Source organism: Coloeus monedula (assembly GCF_965178545.1).
Source record: "Coloeus monedula genome assembly, chromosome: 15".
Lineage (NCBI taxonomy): Eukaryota > Metazoa > Chordata > Aves > Passeriformes > Corvidae > Coloeus > Coloeus monedula.
Window position 1 is genome coordinate 3,075,340 of NC_138795.1, and position 8,984 is coordinate 3,084,323.

General features: G+C 51.3%; 1 protein-coding gene across 1 annotated transcript; it reads left to right on the plus strand.

The window, feature by feature from the left end:
• Positions 1 to 979: 979 nt before the first annotated feature.
• MSX2 (msh homeobox 2) lies at positions 980 to 6,111 on the plus strand. Its single transcript, XM_082291788.1, has 2 exons — positions 980 to 1,399; positions 4,931 to 6,111. Exons 1-2 carry the CDS (start codon positions 1,039 to 1,041, stop codon positions 5,353 to 5,355), a joined length of 786 nt encoding a protein of 261 aa, XP_082147914.1. The 5' UTR covers positions 980 to 1,038; the 3' UTR covers positions 5,356 to 6,111.
• The last annotated feature ends 2,873 nt before the right edge of the window (positions 6,112 to 8,984 follow it).

Below are 8,984 nucleotides of genomic sequence, written 5' to 3' on the forward strand. Positions count from 1 at the left end.
ATGTATTCGCTTTTATCCGCGCTGTAATTATAAAAGCTTTTTAAAGGATACTCTTTATTCATACCACTGGTAGGAAGTCAAAAAGTGAGAGAATCGCTTTCAAAGTACTGGTTTGATATGACTTTTAATTAAGGGCTGCGTGCCCCTAATTTATTAAAGCTCATCTATCCATCACGTGTGTAATTGACGCTGGAAAAAAAAAAAATAATTACACATCTAACCTCTGCAGAGTGGTTTTGCCCGACTTGGGTCCTGCTGCCTTGGAAACGCAAACAAGAAAAAAAAATGGATGAAAAACCAGCGGCGCAAACAGCGGCGCTCGCGTTTCACCGCGGGAGCGTTTGGCTGCGCGGGGCCCACATCCCGTCTCCCTCATGCCGTATCCCTGATCCCGCATCCCCAGACCCCGCTCCTTCGGGAAAGGGACTCGTGTTTTGGGGAGATGGAGGGAAGGGGCGGACGGACCCCGCTCCGGGAGGGTCGGCGGGGCGGGGGTGCGGCGGTCCCTGACGGGGCGTTGTAGGATCGGGATGAGCCGGGATGAGCGCGGGGGTCCGCGATGAGCCTGGGGCGCCCGGGGAGGAGCCGAGCAGGCGGCGAGAGGGGGCAGAGCCGCGCTCTTCTGAAGTTCCCTCTTCGCCTCATCATCAGCCTTAATTACGGCGGCGATGTTTTATTTTTTTCCCCGCTCGCTTTGCTCTGATTGCAGCCCTGCGCGGCTCCGGGCCAGGCGCGCTCGGCGGGCGGCCCGAGTGTCATTAACCCCTAATTGGGACCGGGGGGCCGGGCCGGGCCGGGAACTCCCCGCGCGGCACCGCCGCCACCGGGGCCGGCTGGGCCCGCCCCCCGCGCGCTCTCAGCCAATGGGGTGACACCCCTCACGACGTCACGCGGCAGAACGGGCGCTGATTGGTCGGCGGGGCGGCTCCCCCGCTCGCCAAAGGAGGACAGCGGCGGGGAGCCCCAGAGGGGGAAAAGGGGGGCGGCCGGGCCCGCTCCGCCGCACTCGCCGGGCAGCGCCAGCTCCGCCGCACCGCCATGGCTTCCCCTCACAAGGCCAAGGAGGTTTTCTCCTCCGACGAGGAGGGCCCGGCGGCCGGCGCCGAGGAGCACCACAAAGTCAAGGTGTCGAGCCTGCCGTTCAGCGTGGAAGCGCTCATGTCCGACAAGAAGCCCCCCCCCAAGGAGCCGCCGCTGCCCGCGGCCGGCGGCAGCGCCGACGGGGCGGCCGTGGGCACCTCCAGGAACCTGCTGCTGGCGGGCCACGGCTCCCGGGACGCGCACAGCCCGCCCGGGGCGCTTACAAAAACCTTCGACACCGCCTCGGTCAAGTCGGAGAACTCGGAGGACGGCTCGTCCTGGATCCCTTCGGAGGCCGGGAGATATTCCCCGCCGCCAAGTGAGTGCCGAGCGCCCGGGAGCGGCGGGGGCGGGCGGGATGCGCTGCAGCACGGAGATAAATACTCATAGATCCTGTATTTTACCTTCGGTTTTATATCCTGTATTCCCATCCCTGCCAGTGCTCGAGGTCACGTTGGATGGGGCCCTGAGCAAGCTGGTTTAGTGGAAGGTGTCGCTGCCCATGGAAGGAGATGATTTTAAGGTCCTTTCCAACCTAAAACATTCTGAGATTCCATGGTACTTTTAAAGGTATTCATATGTGTGTGATTTTTAGGTATATTTACATACTTCTTCACGTATTTATTACGGTTATATATTTATAGAGTTATATATTTCTATACGTGTATTTCTATACGGGATATAAATATATACCGCCTTCAAAGCCACAGAAAGATCAGAAATCACCAGGGACCAGCTCCCTTTCCCGACTCTCGACCCCCTGGCAGACAGCTCGTCCATTTATGTTATCCCGTTGCAACAACAACTGGAATTTCTCCCTGTTCCCTTCTCCCATCCGCGATGCGCAGCAATCTCTTAAACTCGGGAATTCTCCCTTCCAACCTTGAGCTGGCTCCGCGCTGGCTCCCGGCGCGGGGTTTGTCCCTCCATCCCTGGCTCTAGAGCCTGTCAAAGTTCCCCGAACTGGTCCTGACCCCTTTAGCCCCCGCGATCCCTCCCGACCTCGTCCCCCGCCTTAGGGACACTCGCTCCGGAGGTGACAGGTCACTTCTGAAACCCCTTTGCAGTCCGAGCGGCTCTGAGCCGCGTTTCGCTTTCCGTGCGATTTGAAAAAAAAAAAAAAAAAAAAAAAAGGAAAAAAATTTGCTTTTAAGAAATTAAAAGCTCCAAAACATCCTTCAGGAGAAGGGGAAGGAGCATCCCGGCCGTGCCAGGCTTCCTGCCTTCCCATGGCCGGGAAGCTGCACACCTGTGTCAGGATTTATCCCCTCTCGTCTGAGCATCCCAAACTTGCCTGGTGGAAATTACATACTCTGCTTTATTTAAGTTAGACAGATGTGAACTGTCTCACGGAATTTTTTCCTCAATCTGCTATTGCAAGAGGAAAGTTTAGTGCTATTACAGCTTTCCTTATTATTTTCTTTTTTAACAATAATTTCGATTTGGCTTTCATCCACTTCCTTTCCTTTATGATAACCCCGAATTAATTTGATTTCTGTCGTGCTTGGAGAGGGCAGGAGGAAGGCATCCCGCCCGTGGCAAGCCCTGTGTAGCTCCAGTTTTTAATTTTCAGGTACCCCAAGTGTGCTGAAAAAACATGAAAAGAAGCGTGTGCCCCTACTCGGACCCTTTCTCTAAATCTGCCCAAAACCCCAGACTTAGACACGGCCTAATAATCTCCCTCTACATTTTTCCCCTTCGAAATTTCTCTGCTTTCTCTTTGAAAATTTTTCGTTCTCGGGATTGGCAAAATAGTTTTGTAAAGGACTTCAGGAGCTGGAATTCCAGTGACTTCCGAGGGATCTGGGGAGAAAACTGAGGATCAGGGCAGGGAAAATCCTTCGGCCTCGACCATTTTCCTGATTTCCCACCTCGGCAGGAGGCAATGACCGGTTCTCCCGCAGGAAAACTGCCTGTCCACGGAGAGCTTTGACATTAAAAACCGCCCCTCGATTTATTGTTATTAATATTAATATTACGGGTGGGATGAGCTGAGGGAAAAGCTGTAAAAGTTAGAATTTTGAGGAACACGGAGAGGGAACCCTCTCCAAATGATGATTTTTTTGTCCGGTGTTGGCCAGGAAAAGGAGGATAAAGAGAAAAAACAGTGAAACAAATCAGTGAGGGCTTGGGGACTGGCACGGGATAAACGCAATTCCGGGGGCTGCGGTCCCTGCTACTTATCAGAGCCTGGCAGTCCTTCGGGGGGCTGCGAGAGAAGAAGGCTGGGCTCTATCCCGGGGCGAATATTTCCCGGGATTTCATGGGAAAACATGTTCCTGCGGTTTCCCCGTGCGCGGCAGGAGCTGGGACGGGTCGGGCTCACCCGAGAGCGGGGGAAGGTGCTGGGACACGGAGCCATCCCTCCAAACCCTGTCCCTGCTGCGAGCAGCTGAGTCTGGGGAGGGCTTCACTTTGGGAAAAGAAAGGCTCTGGGTTTAAAAATAGCGTGGAACAACGGGCTGAGGGGCAGGGAATTCAGGGTCGGCTGGCTGTAGCTTTAGTTTAATGCAGTTTTAGGAGTGAATCAGCTGTCACGGTGAGCACCTGAATTATTAAACTGCCCTGGTGGGATCGCAGGCCAATATTTGACAAGCTGTTTCCTAAAAAAGCTTTATTTTTGGCTTTTGGTATCCAGAGGAAGAGCAATAAGAGAAGTTTGATTTTTTTCCCGCTGTAACTGTTTTCTCCCTCCCCTTTCTGAACGTTTCAACAATTCCCTTGTGGGATTTTTTTAATTGCATGATACATGCTTAAACAGCTTCTTAGCCTGGTTTATTTTTAAAAATAAAAGAGAAATGAGTCCAGAAAACCCAAAGTGCAAATACTGACAAGCGTTTGAAGCAGACACCACAGCGGGAACAAAACTCAGCAGCCTCTTTGGGCAGCCTGGGTGTCACTTGCTGTGTCTGGCCAGGGTGACTTGTCCTGTGCCCCTGGAGTGAGCAAAACACAGCCAAATTACCGAGCTCTTGAAGTCAGCCATCTGCTTTTTAGTTATTCTTCAGATTGCAAAATTATTAGTGAAGTGCTAAATTAATCTAAAGGCAAGTCAGCGCTCTGCCATCCCGGGAATATTGCCTAACCTGGCTGGGGTTTAAGGCAGGAACAAAAGGTGGTGGATTTTCTGGCTTTTATTGGCTACAAAATGCTGAAGTTTTGTCTGGGTTTTGTTTTATTTTTTAATTGGCAAATGTTATAAAAGCAAAATGTTGAATTAAAAGAGCGCTGCTTTTTTGTTTGAGTTTTTGTTAGGGGTTTTTTGTCATACATGCAAAGACCAAACATAATTAGGGATTTCATGTATGACATTTTTTATACTGGTTGATAATCAGAAAATACTCACTGAAAATCGAAGTTAATAAGCAGAGGAAAAACTTGATTTGGAAGAAGAAACAGCAAGGAAAAATGTTCCATTAGCAAAACCACTAAAATTGTCAGATCCACTTCTTCAGCTGTAACTTGTTGTGCTTTGTGGGGAAATCCTGGAGCAGGGCTGAGCTCTCCTCTTGCCCTCTGTCCTTTTGGGAATCTCTGCTTTTGTGGTGTTTGTCCTGTGCTTTATTGGAGTTGTCCTGGTTTGTGTGCTCTAGACCCCTGTGAAGTGACTCCCAAAGTGACCTGTGAATCCTCTGTCCCTTTTGAAATCGCTGAGGCAAAACTTCCCTTCCCAGCACATCAGCTGAAGTGCTGTGAGTTTAAGTTTGGCCAGGAAGACATTTCCCGAGCCCCTTTGCCAAAGGATCCCGTGTTTGGAGGGGATCGCAGGGACACCCAGCAGGCACAGCATCCCTGCAGAGCTCCAGGCTGTCCCTGCTGTTGTGATAACCGGCCTTTCCCTTCCTTGCAGGACACCTGAGCCCCACTGCCTGCACCCTGAGGAAGCACAAGACGAACAGGAAGCCCCGAACCCCGTTCACCACTTCCCAGCTGCTGGCTCTGGAGCGCAAGTTCCGCCAGAAGCAGTACCTGTCCATCGCCGAGAGAGCCGAGTTCTCCAGCTCCCTCAACCTCACAGAGACCCAGGTCAAAATCTGGTTCCAGAATCGGAGGGCCAAGGCCAAGAGACTGCAGGAGGCCGAGCTGGAGAAGCTCAAAATGGCAGCGAAGCCCATGTTGCCGTCGGGGTTCAGCCTCCCTTTCCCCATCAACTCCCCCATCCAGGCTGCCTCCCTGTATGGGACATCCTACCCTTTTCACAGACCTGTGCTTCCCATCCCGCCCGTTGGACTCTACGCCACTCCCGTTGGATACAGCATGTACCACTTATCCTAAGAAGATCCGACACAGACTTCCTGGTGGATCCTGTCCAGCCCTGAGAAGGCAGAACCCCAACCAGTACTGGCCATTCCTTCTGCACGCTTCTGTCTGGCATCCTGAGTGTCTGGGAGTTTGCTACGGGTTGGGCGTCTCCTGAGAGTGCTCTGAGCACGCAGAGTCTGCTCCTGAAAGCAAAAAAAAAAAAAAAAAAAAAGCATAAAAAACAACATAAAAAAAAAATTTGATTAAATGTAGGGGTTTCATCCAGTGCACGTAAAACTAGGTTAAAAAAAGAACGGGTGAAAAAGGAATTTTATCATACGGAGGCAGAAATTCCCTGACACCTTCCTGGCCCACCACGGGTTTAAAATAAGAGGGGTGTGTGCCCTTGAGCCACGCTCTAAGTTGCCATCACTTCACAGGGGGCAGGGGGGAGGGCAATAAAAAGGTCTAATCCAGGTTTTGTTGTTTGGTTGTTTTTTTAAGGACAGCAGAGCCTGTAGCTAGAGACGTGTAAATAGAAACTAGAGCCGGTGGAGTCTCAGTGAAGTTCAGAGCCAGCAAATCCCTGCATTTCTGGGGAGAGGGTAAAGTTTTGCATCCCGAACCTCGGTGAGATGAGCAGCAGGGCCCCTAAATGTAGAGCCCAGCTTTCCCCACCACGGCTCCTGTAACGCCTTTATGTGTATAAATAGCTTCAGCCTTTGTAAAGCACTGGGAGGGGAGGTGAAGAGCAAGGGAGGGTTCTTAGGCTGGTTTTTATCTCTTCCTATTGGCGTGCTTAGAAATTTTTAGCTGCAGCCAGGTAATCTTGGCTCTGCAATGCTCTTGGAAAGCCAGGAGAGAAGGGAGGAAGACATGGGTTGTTCCCAGAAAGGATTGTTGAACCCTTCTGGGGGATGTTGTGGGGTTTTTGTTAGTATTTGCCACGGCCTGTGTTAAACAGAACCCCCTGAGTTTTCTTCCGTTCTGAGGATGCCAATAGGAGTGACTCGTGCTTCAAGCCCTTCTAAAGAGAGATCCGGGTGTCACAATCAGCCCCACGAGCAGGACAGATGGGTGATAGAGACTGTATGACCTCTCTGTCCCCGTGGGAGCTCTGGCAGCAGCTTCCCCAGGCTTCTCCTTGTAACTCTTGTATTATGTGTATTACTCTTGCTAAAGTTTATGAGGAAGTTACTCCCAAGGCTGTGGAGCACTGAAGTCAGAGGTTTCTCCTGGATTTATTTTCTTAGCATGCTGTTGTGGAGGAAAGAAATGAAACAAAAAAAAAAAATCAGAAAAAAAGGAGGAAAAAAAAAAAAAAAAGCCACGAGGTTTTGCTGGTTTTGGTTTGTTTTGACCCAGGCATTGATGCCGCCTGGGACCCACTATAGATGAACTTCCTCTCTCCCTTCCCCTCACCCCCGATCTCCCATCATAGGAGAATCCCTTTGAAAGGGATGCCTTGTACAATTTTATATATTTTATTGAAGATTTATTATTTCTTATCTCTTATTTCGAATTAAATTAAAAAAGAAAAAACGTGTTTAATCGTGTGTGGGTCTGTTGGTGTTTGGAGTCCTTTGAAAGGTGCCTTCTCTCTCTGTGTGTGTTTTGCACCATTGGGTCAAGTTCAAAGGAATGTTTGGGTTGCCTTTGTGATTATTTCCCCTTCCTCGATCTGATTTAAAGCCAAATTTGCAGCGCGGGAAGGTGAATTGCAAGTCAACATTTCAGAGTCAAAAGCCAAAGCTTTTATGAGGTTTCCTTGTTTTTAACAACCGCTTTTAGGCGCCTCTGTTCTTTACAACATCGTGCTCCGCTGATGTTTCCATCACTTTTAGCTCGTGTGCCTTTCCCTTTCCTTGGGAGCTCTCCCCTCGCCTCCACCTCAGCTCTGTGTGCTTTAGAGGGAGACGGGTCTCGACTCCCGAAGGATTTGAGGGGGAATTTGGGACAGGTTAAACCTGGTGGAGGCCCTGCAGTGCTTTAGCTGCATTTCAGGGCCCCAGGGTGCTGCGCTCTCTCGCAGTTTTGGGGCCAGGCTCAGAGAGCAGGTGCTGGACCACCCTCCCCTGGTGAGGGGGGGCTCGGATAAGGGGACCGGGGGGACCCTGGCACACCCAAGTGCCACCCCATGGAAATGTTGTCTCAGGAGGGCTGTCGGGGTTCGGAGGGGGTGCGGGTCCGAGGTGTGTTTGCCCCCTGCCCAGCTGTGTTTGCCCCCCCCGGGACTTCTCCCGGGTGCCCTCTCCCCGCTCCGGGCGTGCGGATCCCGCAGGCACCGCGCTCCCGGCACCGACGCTGGAAGCTCCGGGAATTCTCCCGTCCCCCAGGCTCCCAGCCACATCCCGGCTGGCTCAGCATCCCGCCGGATCGGGAAGAAAAGGGTCGGGGAATCAGACACTCGGAGAGCCGGGCTGTGCGAAGGGGCTGCGGGCTTGGGGAGTGCAGGGACTCGCGGAGCTCGCCCTGCTCACCCCTCTCCCTTTCCCGGGAAAACCCCCGGTGACCTCCCCGCTTCGCAGATGTAGGGAACAAAGCTGGGGGAGCCCAATCTCCACGCAAACTCTTCAAATTAGAATTTACCGCCGCATAAAAACGGGAGAAACGCGCTTCTTTCCCGGATTCCCTTTTCCCGAAGCATCATCCCCCTGAATCCAGGGCGAGGCGAAGCCCCCTCGGCCCTGTCCTTGCCTGGCCGGTTGTCCCGAGTGCTTCCTTAGCCGGGCTGGGCTATAAATAAACCAGCGGTGTTTTTTAACCTTCGGTATAAATCAGCTGTGTCAGGGATTACAGCTAAATCTTTTTGCTGGAAATTCTTTGAGCGCAGGAGCTTTGCGTGTGTTATGATAGATCCCTAAATGGATACAGATTTATTGCGGCACACAAGGGTGTTGAAGGAAAAGCTTCCAAATCTCGGTTACAACCTCTGCTCTGGGAAAGGCAAAGAGGGATCTGTGACACCTTCTCGGAGCCTGCGGATGGCATGACAATTCACCCTGCGCCCATTATTAACTTGTTCCAATTAAAGCCTTCAGAAAGGCCGAGTTAATTGAGTATTATATTTTATTAGGAGGGAGGTGTCAAGCTTTACTCATGAGACTTCATCATCGTCCTAATGGGAGCTGCCCCGCAGGCAGATCTGTAACTGAATAAATTACAGCGAGGCAGGGAAATCAGAATGCTATCATTAAAAGCGATGCACTTACTGAAATTCCTCCCCCACTTTCGCAAGAGGCTGGGGAGGTGTGGCTTTAATTAGTTATTTTAATGCAAAGTTAAATTGTTCCCAAAGTATTTTCTGACACAAAGCAGATGCGATGATTAGAAGTTGAGTGAGACTGAAAGGAGTTGGCATCTGTTCCAGGTACATCTATATATTTTAAATTCCCGATAGAAAGTGAAAAATAATTAGAGCAATAAATAATAAACATTAAAAACAACGCGATAAATTACCCCGATCCTTAAAACCAGGACTTGCTGAGCGGCGGCTCAGGCCAGCCGGGCACAGCGCGGCTCTCCCGGGACCTTCAGTCACCGGGGATGGATTTGTTGACATAAATATTTGGGACTGGGCTTTTCCGCCTCGCTCCGGCCAAGCGTTCATTACCTAAAGCCACGGGCGCTCCGAGCCTGCATTTCATGTTGTCACGTTGCCT

Excerpts from the sequence above, each read along its gene's own strand:
- MSX2 (XM_082291788.1), top strand. The coding sequence starts at position 1,039 with ATGGCTTCCCCTCACAAGGCCAAGGAGGTTTTCTCCTCCGACGAGGAG. Across the intron at positions 1,400-4,930 it reads GAGATATTCCCCGCCGCCAA|GACACCTGAGCCCCACTGCC; the intron begins GTGAGTGCCGAG and ends CCTTCCTTGCAG.